A 17,263-nucleotide genomic window follows, 5' to 3' on the forward strand; every position below is an offset into this window, starting at 1 on the left:
GCGCTTTGCAATAATTTGTATGATTATACACTTTCATACAAAACCTTCTTCGATTCATTTATTTATAAATATATTTATAAATAAATATTTATAAATGAATAAACAGTTATAAATATATTTACAATATTTATAAATAAATAAACAGCGGCTTAGTCGGTTATAGGGTGGGTGGAATAGAAAAGATAAAAATAAATATAGTTCAAAAAACTAAAAAACACGCTTCTAGAGAACATCGAACTAAAAAGTAAAAAATATTTTTTTAATAAGCTTAAAACAACAAACGAACGCAAAATACTAGTATTATTGTGAAACAAGCGACGGGCGCTTGATATACAAAAAATAAGGCACAAAGCGCCCACGCTTTTTTCACAATAATACTAGTAGTTTTCGTTCGTTATTGTTTTAAGCTTTTTTTATAATTTTCCTCTTTTCAGTTCAATATTTTTTTAAAGCGTGTTTTTCAGTTGTTTAAACTATATTTATTTTTCATTTTTTTGTTTCGTGTGCTATAAAAGCTTGTTTTTTATTCTTTTTGAACTATATTTATTTTATCTAAACTTTCAGCCGTATATTGTTTAGAAAAATGACCATTGATATTTCACGATTCCGGAGAGGGAGCCGGAAAATCAACTACCAAGCCCAAGGCAGCAAGTGCGCAAAAGAGTGTTACAAATAAGGTAGCAGGCGCGCGTGTTAATAAAAAAAAGAATTTTTTCAAATGAAGAAATACATGTAAAGTGAGTTCGAATTATATCAAGGAGGTTACGTATAGCGCCATCTGCCCGCGAATAGATCAAGTAATAATGTCGATAATTCTGTCAAATACAGATCCCGAGGTTGAAAGTTACAAACAAATAAACAAGAATACATACATACATACAGGTGAAGCTAATAAAAGCGTGTTAAGAATTATGTATTTATTAATAGGGCGCCACCAATTTAAAAAACTGAGTGATTCTGAGTTGTGGATACTCCCATTAGATGAATATGGGTCTGTTTTTCCAGAGCCAACACAAATTACTCATAACTGCAAACTTGCGTTGAAACATTTTTTGTAATTCTCAGGGGCAGCTTTTTTTTCACTTGAATGTGGGTATGGGCTGGTATGCATATGAAAAAGACGGATGCTCATTGTAACTCTAGTGGTTGTTTTTATTGGTAGACTGAACACTTAAAATAAGAAGATGATGTAAGTAGTTGTTTACAGCTGATTCTCGGCCTCCCCCCACCACTATGACGTATTAATTGCTTTTTTTATTGGTTGTTGTTTGGTGAAGTTTTTTTGTTGTGCAGTGAAGTCAAGGCGTTGTGACCTTGAAGTGTCTGGTGCATGGATCGTTCAGATTTTTTTTTTCATATGAGATTTTGTGTGTTTATGTGTGTGTGTAGGAGAATGCACGGTACAGGGTTTCATCATGTGCTTGTTTGTCTATGTACAAACATACGTCTGCATACTTCGAAGATCCTCCAAGTAATAAATGCTCCATCGGTGTTAGGGCACCAAGTTAGTAGTGGAGTGACGTCACAGCAATAACCGTTCAACGGCTAGAGAGCGACATGTTCACTCCACGACGTGTGGCAGAGTAATGCGTATTCATCGGTCTGCCCTCACCTCTCCCGAAGCGATGAAGGTTCGCTCTAACCCCGCTATCGATGGTGACACAACGGCAGCCGAGGACCGTTTGCCTAGCGTCTACCCTCTCCGAGACCGCAACGACCACTGCTTGCTCGTATATCGACATCTGTTATCGCATTCAGTTGGGAGGTAATCTTGGCGCATGTAGTTGAGAAGTGGGGTTGGCTATGACGTCTTGACGGGTCCTATCAGAGTGTATTTAAGAAGCGTACGAGTGTTGGCTATGTCAGTTTACATCAAGTGAGTTAGTGAGAACTATTATATAAAATGTATTCCTGTGACTGTGGTAAATCTTTCACTCGTAGTGATAATCTTCGTCGGCATCAGCTCCAGAGTTGCCAAGGAGGGCCTGCAGTGAAACGGGTGAGAGTGGATAATGCAACACCTATGTATACGTGCAATTGTTGTAATGTGACAATTCCTATGACCCAAGTGAATTCTCACCGAAGAACCATGAGTCATAAAAATAATGCATGTGTTCAATTGTCTGACGGTGTTCAAATTATAACGAATGCATTCAATTGCCGCATTGCTACATACAGGGTGGAGAGTTCGATTGTAACCAGTGACTACATGTCATTTTCCAATGAGATTAGGCAGAAGGTCATTGAATTACTGGAATCAGCCATCAGGATCCATAAAAGCATCAAGGTGAATATGGAAGTTTTTGGGAATTATATTCTTCAGACTGATGATTCGAGGGACACGAAGTCATTTAATTCCCAAAATAAAATAGTGGACCAATCTTCAGATTTGAATGCTGTTTTTGATGGATTCCGTGATCTAATTGTGGCTCAAACGACTGAGTTCCAGGATCGTGACTCAGGTATTTATTTTTTAAAAATTTCAATAAGATTGAATAGTAATTTTTTTTTAATAATTCAGGTTGGACTTGTGAAAAAATATTGTTTCTCGAGGTCAACATTAATAAATACAGTCCACTGGAAGGACGTTCATATGTGAAGCTGCCTCAATGTATTCAATGGAAGAAAGCTGTTGTGAATGTTCGTAATGAAGATCAATATTGTTTTGCTTGGGCTATAACATCAGCATTATATCCTGCAGATAGTCGAGTGTCCGAACTTACGTCATATCCACATTTTTCCACTGTTTTAGATGTCACAGGTATGGATTTTCCGGTTAAAGTTAATAATAAGAGTATCGAAATATTCGAAGATAGGAATGATATTTCAATTAATGTTTAGAGAGTACATTTGAGAAGGGTAAAATGAAGTATGAAGTGATTGGTCCATTGCGATACTCACAGAGAAGACTCCGGAGACATGTCAATTTGTTGTTTATAACTGATGACTCCGGTAATGGTCACTATTGTTGGATCAAAGATCTTTCAAGATTAGTTTCTAATCAACTATCAGCTCATAGACAGAAAAAATATTTTTGTGACGGATGTTTGATATATTTTTCTGATGAGAGATTGCTTTTACGTCATAATATGTATGATTGTAATCACATTAGTACCACAACACCAACTACTAATTTAAAGATCAATAAATATGGTAGAATGGTTGCGGAAAATAAACTAATGTTTGAAAACTTTGAGAGGCAAATGAGGGTGCCATTTGTAGTGTATGCTGATTTTGAATCAGTGCTTAAACCGATTCATGTGAATGAGCCAAATCCTGAAAGTTCATACACGATTAAAACATTCAAACATGCCCCATATTCATTTGCTTATTTGATAAAGTGTTCATATAATGATGATTTGTCAAAATTTGTTACATATAGGGGTGTAGATGCAGCTCAGAAATTTGTGAGTAGCATTGAAGATGATTTGAAAGAGATACATGAAAATCATCTCAGAAACCCTAAACCGATGGATACACAAACTGACGAAGAAGAAGAACAGTTTGCTGCAGCCAGAACTTGTGGTATATGTGATAAAGCATTTACTGATGGTGAAGTCAAAGTAAGAGATCATTGTCATGTCACAGGAAAGAAAAGATCACATGCCGCTCACTCGAAATGTAATTTGAATTTCAAAATACCAAACTTCATACCTATCATTTTTCATAATTTAAGTGGTTATGATTGTCATTTATTCATAAAAGAATTGTATAGGAATAAAGAGAAAGTTGATGTTATCCCGCAAACTAAAGAGAAATATATATCTTTCACGAAGCATCTCTTCACACACAGCTATACCGATAAAGATGGTGTGGTTAGGAAGAATTATCTCAAAATGAGATTTATCGATAGTTATAAATTTATGACTAATTCGTTGGAGAAGTTGGGTGCAAACTTGACCTCCGATCAATGTTTGGAGATGCACAAACATTTCCCACAAATTGAGAAATTCAATTTGATGAGACAGAAAGGTGTATTTCCATATAGTTTTGTTGATGACATTGACAAATTGAATTATCCATTACTTCCGACAAAAAATCAGTTTTATGACACACTCAATTCTGAACATATATCGGAAACTGATTATGATAGGGCTAGAAATGTTTGGAATTTATTCGAGTGTCAGAATTTGGGGGAATACTCTGATTTGTATTTGAAGTCGGATGTATTGCTACTATGTGATATTTTTGAAAACTTCCGCACCACAAGTTTAGAGATATATAACTTAGATCCGGCACAATATTATACTGCACCTGGATTATCATGGGATGCCATGTTGAAGTTCACTAATGTTGAATTGGAATTACTAACTGACATTGATATGATTCACTTTTTTCAAAAAGGTATACGAGGTGGAATTAGTCAATGTAGCGAGAGGAAACATATAGCAAATAATAGATTTTTACCCAATTATAATCCCAATCAACCTTCCACATTCATTACATATTTAGATGCAACAAATCTATACGGTCACAGTATGTCACAACCTCTACCAACAAGTGAATTTACATGGTTGACACCAAATGAAATTCTTAATCTTGATGTGATGGATGTGAGTACTGATAGTCCGTATGGGTATGTATTTGAAGTGGACATTCATTATCCACAAGAGTTGCATGATAAACATTCTGACCTTCCATTTTTAGTCGAAAAAATAATACCACCTCGTACACAATCGAAAATTCCCAAATTAATTCCAAATTTGAATGATAAAAGAAAATATATTGTTCATTATAGGAATCTACAGCAAGCTGTCAAAAATGGATTGATTGTAATGAATACACATAGAGTATTGAAATTCAAACAATCATGCTGGATGAAACCCTATATAGATCTTAATACTGAAATGCGTAATAGGTCTAACAACAAATCTGTTAAAGATTTCTATAAACTAATGAATAATGCGGTGTATGGAAAGACAATGGAGAATGTAGATAATCGAATTGATGTTAGACTCGTTACACATTGGGAAAATATAGAGAAAAATATAGGTGCCAGCACTCTCATAGCCAAACCAAATTTCAAAAATTGTTCAATTTTCACTGATAATTTCGTTGCCATTCAATTGGGTAGAGTGAAGGTTCATTACGATAAACCATTATATTTGGGATTTTCCATATTAGAATTATCTAAAACAGTCATGTATGACTTTTTCTATGGATGCATCAAACAACACTTTGATGAAAATGTCTCTTTACTTTATACAGATACCGACTCGCTCATTCTTAAAGTAAACACAGAAAATTTTTATGAATTCATAAAAACTAACATAAGTAGATTTGATACATCCAATTACAGTATAGTTAACCAATTCAATATTCCAGTAACAAGTTCAGTCTTGGGTAACTTCAAAGATGAATTTCCAAATGATCCAATCATGAGTTTTTATGGTACAGGTGCTAAAGCATATTATGTGAAATCTGTTGATGGTGAATTTAAGAAAGCCAAAGGGGTTAAACGATCGGTAATAAAGAATGAATTGACATGCGAAGATTATCAAAAAATCGTCGAACAAGGTGGTATGATATTCAGAAAGATGAATTCATTTAGAAGCGTGTTGCATGATATGTATACTGAATTGAAAAATAAAGTTGCATTATCATACCACGACGATAAACGATTTATCATTCCGAATACTACCCACACTCTTCCTTGGGGTCATAATGATATTGAATTTTATGAAAACGATCCAAATGAGAACATTCGTTGGATAAGTAATATTATTCAACAATCACAATCTCAGGAGACTCCATTGGATCAATTGATTAATTTATTATCTGCCGAGATCAATGATTGAAGTATCATTCAATATCTTCAAAACCGGAAAATTCAATATGACAGAAGTATTGTGATATTAATGTATTATGTATGTATGTATATGTATTACTGTAATGAATATAAAATGATTGAAATTTTATTTGTATTATTTCTATTTCCCTAATCGATTACTGCAATATATAGTATAATGTAAATGAAAGGAATATCAGTTTGAAAAGAATCATCGTGGGTGCACAATGTCTAAAACAATCGATAAATTTGGCAGAAAAAAAAAATGGGGTGGTAATGTCATCCGAGGTCCACCGGCAATGGATTTAAATTAACAAAAGATGGTCATTATGACATGCAAAGAAAAATATTGAAAAATACAAGCGAACCAATTGACAAGAGTGATTGTGTAACTGTATCATACCTTGAGGGGGAAATTAACTGAACAAAGGAGGTTATACTTCTAGCCCTACAAGCTGCAATACAATCCACAATAGGCAATATTGCTCGCGATGCCCGTCAAGCATTTGACGATAAAATTGCAGAGGCTCGGATAACTTTCACTCGTAAATTTGACAAACTTACAAATGATGTAGACATAAAAATGTCTGACATAACAGCGTCTACAAATAAAAAATTTGATGCTATGTCAAACATAACAGCGACTACAATGGAAAAGTATGATGTACTGGAAGAGAGAGTTGAAGTTTTGGAGAAAAGCCATAAAGTCAGGCCATCAGGTGGAGTGGGATATCCAGGACTGAACATTGATCCAAATATTAGAATAATAGAACCAAAACCAAAAGCAACAGATGACGTATTAATTGAACCAACATGGTGAATAGTGAAGTGGAATAGCCTGCCTGGGCAGGGCCTGATTAAGTTAGGTTAGGAAAAAAAATGTGTCTTTGAAAAATTAATAATGAAAGTTATCAACAAGTATTATTATATATATTCCAATGTCCCTGAAGTGGCATTAATGATGTACTCGAATTCTGACTTGACATGTTCCCAACTGTTAAAATTTGAAAAAAAAAATTTAATTTGAAAAAAAAAAGCAAATTTGAAAAAAATTTTTTGAAATGCCCCCCCCCCCACCGCCTCCTTCTTATTATTTTTTCTAGTTTTTTTCTAGTTTTGTCATTGCCAAGTTTCGAACTTGGATAGTCTGTGCGGTAGGATGATACCTTAACATCTACGCTGCCACAGGCCCACTTATACTAACAGTTTCAATTCTATTTAAATCACAAGGAATAATGGTGAGAAATAAAGAAAAAAATTTTTGGTCACACGGGGATTTGAACTCATGTCATACGTCTGCATAGGCTAGGGTCTTAACCATTACGCCACAGGCTTACATATTGGTGTTAATAACATTTATTATTCTATATAAGATATGAAAGCTTCATTTATATAAAAATTATTGATTTTTTTTTTATGGGTAATCCGGGATTTGAACCACTAATATCAATATTTTACTTTTTTATGAATTAATAAAGGTTAAAAAAAAAAAAAAAAGTTGATCGTCGAGATTCGGAATCTTTCTCAAGATTACAACCCGTTCTTTTCTCGAAAAATATCGATCCTGCGAAAAAACCGGGATTTGAACCACTAATATCAATATTTTACTTTTTTTTATGAATTATTAAAGGTTTATAATTAAAAAAAAAATTTTGATCGTCAAGATTCGGAATCTTTCTCAAGATTACAACCCGTTCTTTTCTCGAAAAATATCGATCCTGCGAAAAAACCAGGATTTGAACCACTAATATCAATATTTTACTTTTTTTATGAATTATTAAAGGTTTATAATTAAAAAAAAATTTTGATCGTCAAGATTCGGAATTTTTCTCAAGATTACAACCCATTCTTTTCTCGAAAAATATCGATCCTGCGAAAAAATTAATGAAGACCAAATTTGTTGGAAATTGAATTCTCTACAACTTTTGTCATTACTATTTTTCGTGTAAAATTGAAAATAAGTGTAATAAATTCAATATTACATAATGAGATTACAACCCGTTCTTTTCTTGAAAAATATCAATCCTGCGAAAAAATTAATGAAGACCAAATTTGTTGGAAATTGAATTCTCTACAACTTTTGTCATTACCATTTTTCGTGTAAAATTGAAAATAAGTGTAATAAATTTAATATTACATAATGAGATTACAACCCGTTCTTTTCTCGAAAAATATCAATCCTGCGAAAAAATTAATAGAGACCAAATTTGTTGGAAATTAAATTCTCTACAACTTTTGTCATTACTATTTTTCGTGTTAAATTGAAAATAAGTGTAATAAATTCAATATTACATAATGAGATTACAACCCGTTCTTTTCTTGAAAAATATCAATCCTGCGAAAAAATTAATAGAGACCAAATTTGTTGGAAATTGAATTCTCTACAACTTTTGTCATTACCATTTTTCGTGTAAAATTGAAAATAAGTGTAATAAATTTAATATTACATAATGAGATTACAACCCGTTCTTTTCTCGAAAAATATCAATCCTGCGAAAAAATTAATAGAGACCAAATTTGTTGGAAATTAAATTCTCTACAACTTTTGTCATTACTATTTTTCGTGTTAAATTGAAAATAAGTGTAATAAATTCAATATTACATAATGAGATTACAACCCGTTCTTTTCTTGAAAAATATCAATCCTGCGAAAAAATTAATAGAGACCAAATTTGTTGGAAATTAAATTCTCTACAACTTTTGTCATTACTATTTTTCGTGTTAAATTGAAAATAAGTGTAATAAATTCAATATTACATAATGAGATTACAACCCGTTCTTTTCTTGAAAAATATCAATCCTGCGAAAAAATTAATAGAGACCAAATTTGTTGGAAATTGAATTCTCTACAACTTTTGTCATTACCATTTTTCGTGTAAAATTGAAAATAAGTGTAATAAATTTAATATTACATAATGAGATTACAACCCGTTCTTTTCTCGAAAAATATCAATCCTGCGAAAAAATTAATAGAGACCAAATTTGTTGGAAATTAAATTCTCTACAACTTTTGTCATTACTATTTTTCGTGTTAAATTGAAAATAAGTGTAATAAATTCAATATTACATAATGAGATTACAACCCGTTCTTTTCTTGAAAAATATCAATCCTGCGAAAAAATTAATAGAGACCAAATTTGTTGGAAATTGAATTCTCTACAACTTTTGTCATTACCATTTTTCGTGTAAAATTGAAAATAAGTGTAATAAATTTAATATTACATAATGAGATTACAACCCGTTCTTTTCTCGAAAAATATCAATCCTGCGAAAAAATTAATAGAGACCAAATTTGTTGGAAATTAAATTCTCTACAACTTTTGTCATTACTATTTTTCGTGTTAAATTGAAAATAAGTGTAATAAATTCAATATTACATAATGAGATTACAACCCGTTCTTTTCTTGAAAAATATCAATCCTGCGAAAAAATTAATAGAGACCAAATTTGTTGGAAATTGAATTCTCTACAACTTTTGTCATTACCATTTTTCGTGTAAAATTGAAAATAAGTGTAATAAATTTAATATTACATAATGAGATTACAACCCGTTCTTTTCTCGAAAAATATCAATCCTGCGAAAAAATTAATAGAGACCAAATTTGTTGGAAATTAAATTCTCTACAACTTTTGTCATTACTATTTTTCGTGTTAAATTGAAAATAAGTGTAATAAATTCAATATTACATAATGAGATTACAACCCGTTCTTTTCTCGAAAAATATCAATCCTGCGAAAAAAATAATAGAGACCAAATTTGTTGGAAATTAAATTCTCTACAACTTTTGTCATTACTATTTTTCGTGTAAAATTGAAAATAAGTGTAATAAATTCAATATTATAATAATGAGATTCCACCACTCATTTCTCAAAAAATATCGATTCTACATACACACTGAACATTAAATACCCCCATTATTGATTTTAATAATATAGATTTACAAAAAATAAAGATTTTTTTCTCCAGTCACAATTCAAGTAGATGATCAATGCCGGTTCTATGACTGAGGATGACCAATGCCGGTTCTATGACTAAAAATTTTTAATTTTATGTTTCATTAAAAAAAAAATTTAACAACACACTGTAGTCCCCGCCCACTCTCCTCCACTTTTAGCCCCGCCCCTTCCCACCATTGCTCGCCTCACCCCACAATTGCGCATGCACGCCCCCACCTCACTCCCACCACTCCCACTTCTGCCTACACCCTGAGGAGCACACTTCTCGGCATTCAGTACGACAAGTCTTCTCATCGAGTGCAGACTAGCTACAGCAATCTACTACAACACCAGTCTAATACAGCAGTCTTCTACAGTCTACAACAAGCGAATTTTGAGTAAGTTATCAATGTTACTTTTTCATAACAACTAACTTTGTATTACATTTTCAGAATGGAAAACTACACGCAGGAAATCGACAACGCTGTGGCATCGATCATACCTGTGGATGTTGAGGTGGAGCGACCAGGCAGCCCTGACATGTTCGAGGGAGACGAGGTGGCGATGGTCCAAGAGGTGAAGGCTTCAACTTCGGGTGGTGTGCAGCGGCCACGCAGCCCTGTCTCATTTCAGGAAGACAGGGTTGTTAACAAAGCCAAGCGGCAATCTGCAGCTAAGGTTGGTCCTATTCAAAGGTATAGGAGTAAATGCAATAGGACTAACCCTTATGCAGGTAGTTGGTCGACCGCCAAAAGGAATCCTCCGAGACGTCCCACACCGCTCGCATTGACAGTGGAAAGACGGAGGGCATATAAGCCGGTGCCGAGGGTGCCATCTCCAGGTGAAATCCTCACCCAATTTGCATTATTAGCGATGTTGACACCCATGGAACTCACACCGGTGCCTGATCCTGCCATGGAGGTCGTGCCACCAGTGTCGAAGCCTGTCGGGGAGATCGCGCCACAAGTGCCACCAGTGCCGGAGCCTGTCGGAGAGGTTAACCCCCAGGAGATGGAAACTTTCCTACAGAGGTGTAGGGATGTTGCACTTGCTTCACGAAATAGTGAGGCCGCGTTGGCTAGCATTTCCCGGGAGGAGAATGAAATTGCTAGCCAACGGCGCGAGTTGTTAATGAGGATGGCCGAGCTAGATCGAAGGACTGCAGCTCTGAAGGAAAGGCGAAAGGCAGAGACCTCTTCGATAGAGCTCAATAATGAACTAAAAATATTTATAAAGAAATTTTTGAATAAAGGGAAATAGTTTTTAGGTCAACTAGGATAGTTTTAGGATAATTAGGTAGCATGGTAGTTTTAGGTTTGTAATTATAATTTTAGGAATAAAAAACAAAAAAAAAAACAAATGAAAAAAGAAGTGAAATAAAGGGTGTACATTGTTTTGGTTTGGTACACATTGAACAATGCGATGGTTGGAGCATTTTTCTTCACTTCGTCTTTTCATTATTTTTCTTTTTTTCCATTTTCAATTCCAAGTTCTTTCATCCCCACTCCTCCCCACTCCCTTTCAAAAGTATAAAAGTAGGAATTATCTGTTGGAATATTCAGTTGATCAGCCACCTCCAACATGGAACCTGATTCAACTACTGAGCCCTATAGTGTCCCGGAGCCTCAGATGCCTTACTATGCATATATACAGGAAGGATTCGTGGACTCCACAACGGCACCTCATGACATTCCCTTCGAATTCATGAATAATGACTACAGGGTGCAGGTTCAGCATGTCACTGGGAGTGATGAAGCTGACTTATCGGACGGGGATTATCCGGATCCCTACCAATGGGATGACGAATGGGGTGACCCACCGCCTGTAGACATCACAGATGAGGATGACGACGACGACGACGATGACGCTGGCGACATCAGACTTCCACCATCCCCAATCCTTATCGAGGACAGTCCTCCGCCATCTCCTATCCTAATTGATGACGATGATGTCCTAAATTCCGACGACGATATGTAATCGTTTCCCTGTTTCTCCCACCCTTTCCTTTCCTTTCCTTTCCTTTCCTTTCCTTCCACGGAGTACACACTTTTTTGGTTGGTGTACACGAGGCACTGCGAGGCTGGGGCAGTGTCTTCCTCCCTCTCTCTTATTAGTTTTTCATAATAATCACTTAGAATTTCTCATAATAATCGCTCAGAGTTTCATGAAGATCGTCATTTTTAATGTTTTCGAATCTCAAACACTGTTCTACATTTACACTTCACCCCCTCCGTTTTATTTCTTCCAATATAAATATAGTATCAATCCCAGTTCTACATCATTCTTCCACAATGTCGATTGCTGATTCCACCACCGAACCGATGAGTGTACCAGAGTCTTCTATGATGAGTACAGGACCCATCCAGGTACATGAAATAGATTCTACGTTTGATCATTTCAGTACAACCTTCGCAGAAATGCTGCAACGCATCTACGATCTTCCTGATGATTTCCCGGAACGTATGCAAGAGGAAGTAGATGAGTTAGACGATCTACAGGATAACGAGCTAGATGATCATGCGGACGACATAATTAGTATATCATCTGATTCAGATGAATCTGATGAATATGAGGACGACATCATCAGTATATCATCAGATACAGATGATTCAGATGATGACACCATCATGATTGTTTCTGATGATGAAGAGCGTTAGTCCATACCATTGTATGGATTAATAGGAAAAACAGCCCTTTTAAGGGCTACAATTAAAGACAATAAACAACTATTTTCAGAGCTATCATTATACTTTCAATCAGAAATAGGTTAACACTATAGTCAAAACTTATGTGAAAGTATCATTATCCAACTCTGTAGTACTCATCATATACACAGATATTCGATGATAAACCAAATCCTAACTTCGACTTTTTAGTCAAAGTAGTCATTTATCACATAATCTGTGAATTCTACTACTACCGTTTGTGTGAATAATGTAACCCTGAAAAGGGCTGTTGTTTTTTTTTTGACCAGTAGGTCCACGGTTATTGTGCCACAGGTTGGACATTATTACATATAATACATGTAGATACTCGGGTGAAGTTTGTTAGTGGCCTCTCGCAAGCTTCACACCAATTTTGTCCCATTTCCATAATTGAGACAGTGTTGTGGGTGTTGACATGGGCATACCACCCTCCATTATTGTTTCTATGCGAGTAGTTGTTTACAGCTGATTCTCGGCCTCCCCCCACCACTATGACGTATTAATTGTTTTTTTTTATTGGTTGTTGTTTGGTGAAGTTTTTTTGTTGTGCAGTGAAGTCAAGGCGTTGTGACCTTGAAGTGTCTGGTGCATGGATCGTTCAGATTTTTTTTTCATATGAGATTTTGTGTGTTTATGTGTGTGTGTAGGAGAATGCACGGTACAGGGTTTCATCATGTGCTTGTTTGTCTATGTACAAACATACGTCTGCATACTTCGAAGATCCTCCAAGTAATAAATGCTCCATCGGTGTTAGGGCACCAAGTTAGTAGTGGAGTGACGTCACAGCAATAACCGTTCAACGGCTAGAGAGCGACATGTTCACTCCACGACGTGTGGCAGAGTAATGCGTATTCATCGGTCTGCCCTCACCTCTCCCGAAGCGATGAAGGTTCGCTCTAGCCCCGCTATCGATGGTGACACAACGGCAGCCGAGGACCGTCTGCCTAGCGTCTACCCTCTCCGAGACCGCAACGACCATTGCTTGCTCGTACCGGCAACTGTTATCGCATCAAGTTGGGAGATGGGCTTGGCTGTGACGTCAGGCATCTCTAGTGGATAGCAACTAGCAATGTGAATCTTTCACGGTTTCATGGTGGGGGTGACTCACACTGTTTAATATAAAAGAAATGCCTGGCACACTATGAAATCAGTAGACGAATATATCTGCAGCAGTTAGCAATTGGTAGAGTGTTATTCAGTTCGTAATAGAAGGAAGACGGTGAGTGTATTTGTCTGTTGGAAATTGTTTATATTTTCATATATATTTTCATCATGTCCGTTTCAAAAGTAGACTTGAATAAAATTAATAATTTGATTGTACAGGAGGTTGAAATAGTAGAGCAAAAGGCCTTATCATCATTGCCAATTGATGAAGTGTTCATAATTAAAAATATGTCAACTTATTCTACACGATTTGGTAAATCAATTTTATTAACTTTGCAAGATGTGAGCAATGATAAATTATTTAAAACATGGCTACCAAAACGTATTTCGTTGCAATTCAGTGATGACGATATATCTTGTATCAACTCATCAGGTGGTAAATATACGATGATGTATTTAGGACAGAGCCAACAAAGTTTTGCTGGCATGAAAACGCGATCTCTAGTCAAATTCAATATAATTGAATAATAATAGTAATAATTTATAGTGAATTTCTTTAGGTCATAGCTTACGAAGTTTTTTTGGTGTGAAAACGCTAACTCTAGTCAAATTCAATATGATTGAATAATAATAGTAATTATAATGAATTTTTTATTGTTTTATAATATTCATATATTAGATGATAATAATTATATGGAAATATAAACATTACTAACTTAGTTGAATACACTCACTTTGTAACTACAAGTAAAATGGGAATGTGAGTATTATATCACTGAAAAATTGGAGGTTGCTTATTGTTTTCTTTATTCAATTTCAGTTCCACCATTTAAAGATGTGGATGCAGTACGCAAGTCAAGATTGGGTCGATGTTGTAGATCTCAAATCATCGGTTCAACATTTGTCGTCTAAATTGAAGGTGTTGGGTGATGGAGCCGAACATGCAAGCAATTATGATATGAGTGTATGCTATGATGAAAAACAAATCGAATTATGCCTTCGTGATGCTGAGAACTATTGGAGTGGTGCAGAAGTTTGTAACAAATTTTTGGATAATGAATTGGAATTGTGGCAACTTTGTGATGTTATGATTGAACTGAACCTAAGAAGATTCCTGTATAGCCTCCAACCATACTTGCCAGAATGGATTATTCATCACTTTGAATTGAATGATGAAAATCGAGAGGAAATTGAAGATGGTCGCGAAAATGATGATTATGAGGAAGAAGTTATTTTAGATAGTCTGTATGTTCCTGTAAATCATAAATAATGTCAAATAAAAAACTTTGTATTATTTTCATGTTTTATTTATTTAAATCTCATGAAATACAATAGAAAATGATTACAAAACAATAAATATGATATAAAATACAATACATGATATAAGTCAGTTACAAATAAAAAAAAAAGATCATGAAACAGTACATGATAGAGTGAAAAAAAAAGTGTCAATATCTGCTATGAACTGAACCATCCAATGCATTGTATGTTAAAACTGTATCATGCAAAATTAATGCATATACTTTAGTGTTGTCTGGAAACTTGGTCTTCCTCGTCTCAAACTCAATCTTTATATCAATAGTTGATGATTTTGTTGCATTCGGTTGATGAGAACAATCGATGACGAATAGTGGATTCTCTCTAAATTGTCCAATGTCCATCAGAGGTTCACTCATATCTTTATCATAATAACTTCGCTGGAAACTCTCAAAAGCATAATAAGCAGGAGCATCAAGTTTTTTATCGAAATTCAAATTCCAACGCTCATATGGATAAACTTCAGAATTCAAGTATACTCGAATACTATTGATATCAGCAGTTGTGAATTTTGTAATATCTTGTGTTCTATCTTCAGATGTGGTAGTACTTTGGAATGCGATGATGACAAAACGAGGAGTTTCCAATGCGTTAGTTGTTTTGATGGCCCATATGTCTGAAGAAGTCCCACGTAATGATGGTAGTTCATAGAGGTCCCACATACGATACGCCAACTTGATTTTGGCATTCAGACCGCTTTTGTTTATTCTACTCAAAAGTTTGAGCTTGTGTTTATCATCTGGTACAATATGCCTTATTTTCCATTCGATTTTATTTATTTCCAAATCAGCATCAACCTCACCTATATATGAGTTTTTGAATGATCGAGCGATAATCAAAATCAATTCCTGTTTGGCATTCAAGATACTTTTGTTGTAATCTTCAGCAAAACCCATCAAATATTTCAGTGGTAGTTTTCCACTAAAAACATGACTGTTTGTATCCAAGATATCTTGCTTCAATTGTGAAAGTCCCCAACCAGATGTCAATAATGTGTTAGCATGAGATTGTCCAAATGATATCATGGTTTTCATTGTAGATGTTATCCCAGGTTTTCTAACAACAGCCACTTGTTCACCACCCATTTCATAACGAATTTCGTCAAAGAGAAATGCAATTGCATTATTCGAGAGATAGCATGTTTTCGCTACATCTTTGGGGGTGAATTCACCTTCTATGTAAATGAAGCTCTCGGCAATATCTAGTATAACATCTTGATTATTGATTGCAATTCTGATTTCATCCGAATTCCTGAATAGCGGTGATCCATAGGGCTTATATGTGTGCTCATGTAAACTTATGAGAGAATGATCGAGCACTGGTTCATTGAATATATTCAACTTTTCATTGTTTGTTTCGAGCACCATTGTTATTTTCTCACTTTCAATCCAATCGATTTCAAAAATTTAAGATCACTCACAGACAGAGCGTTATGTGCTAACTGTTTAGCATACACTTGTGGAATGAGCTTCTTTTTATGCACACCTTTCTTTTTGATAGTGCAACTCGTTTGGGATTGTTCAATGCGATTTTGTCTATTATAAATGAAACCCATAACAACAGTTATTCGATTTTCTTCAATTCCAAAATAATGAAAATCTCTTCTTCACTTCCAAAATCGATAAGGTTATTTTTTTCATCCAAAATACGCACTGTAATGTTGTGAATCAATTGACGACCTTCTGGACTGACAGGCATATATATAATACTGTGTGGTTCTTTAGTGAGATTGTAGCCAGGTTCAACATCAATATCGAATGAGAAAAGAATGTGGGATTATTCACCATTTATATATGAACCAGATATTATATTGCAATCTAAGCGGATAAGTCTCACAGTTGTAATGTTTATTGGTAATGATGATTCATGTATCTGATTTGGTGGAAATATTTCATGAGCGAACCCCATCATTTCTGCTATTGAATTTGGATGTGTCAGATCAATTTCATATTTGGATCGCATTTCACATTTGAATGTATTATTATTGGCGTGTAGATAGAAAATATCATCTGCAACGACATCATTTGGTTTTTTATCACGAAACAATCTGAACATGATATGTTTCTGTATGACGGCATTGATCTCTTCTATTTCATAAGCACCACATGGAATTTCAATTGTCAACTTTTGGGGTATCGATGAGTTGTCATTACTGATTCTAAAACTAACTAAGTTATTAGCTTCAGTTATATTATTGATTGTATTGCACCCATAGAATCCCAAAAGTCCTAATCCATAACGACTGTTCCTATCCAATTCAATTGGTGGAAAAAAATCCGCACTCAAGACACTTGTCCCGACAGCTTGTAGCTCGAACTTTCGTGACATGACTGATGAATATTTTGAAACACATTTCAATTTATTATTGTACACAGCAACAGCACATTTGGGACAATTTACACTTTTTGGAAGG

General features: G+C 34.8%; 1 protein-coding gene and 1 long non-coding RNA gene across 2 annotated transcripts in view; one reads left to right on the forward strand and one right to left on the reverse strand.

The window, feature by feature from the left end:
• The window catches only part of LOC141486571 (uncharacterized), a 44,429-nt gene that overhangs the window by 2,868 nt on the left and 24,298 nt on the right, over positions 1–17,263 (reverse strand). The window lies entirely within an intron of this gene.
• On the forward strand, positions 10,035–11,104 carry LOC141486568 (uncharacterized). Its single transcript, XM_074184745.1, has 2 exons — positions 10,035–10,122; positions 10,177–11,104. Exon 2 carries the CDS (start codon positions 10,178–10,180, stop codon positions 10,982–10,984), a length of 807 nt encoding a protein of 268 aa, XP_074040846.1. The 5' UTR covers positions 10,035–10,122; position 10,177; the 3' UTR covers positions 10,985–11,104.

The sequence above is a fragment of the Leptinotarsa decemlineata genome, unplaced genomic scaffold (assembly GCF_025532065.1).
Source record: "Leptinotarsa decemlineata unplaced genomic scaffold, Ldec_3_MD MMD2_tig00026358_RagTag_RagTag, whole genome shotgun sequence".
Taxonomy (NCBI): domain Eukaryota; kingdom Metazoa; phylum Arthropoda; class Insecta; order Coleoptera; family Chrysomelidae; genus Leptinotarsa; species Leptinotarsa decemlineata.

Coding starts and splice junctions, on each gene's coding strand:
- LOC141486568 (XM_074184745.1), top strand. CDS start 10,178: ATGGAAAACTACACGCAGGAAATCGACAACGCTGTGGCATCGATCATA.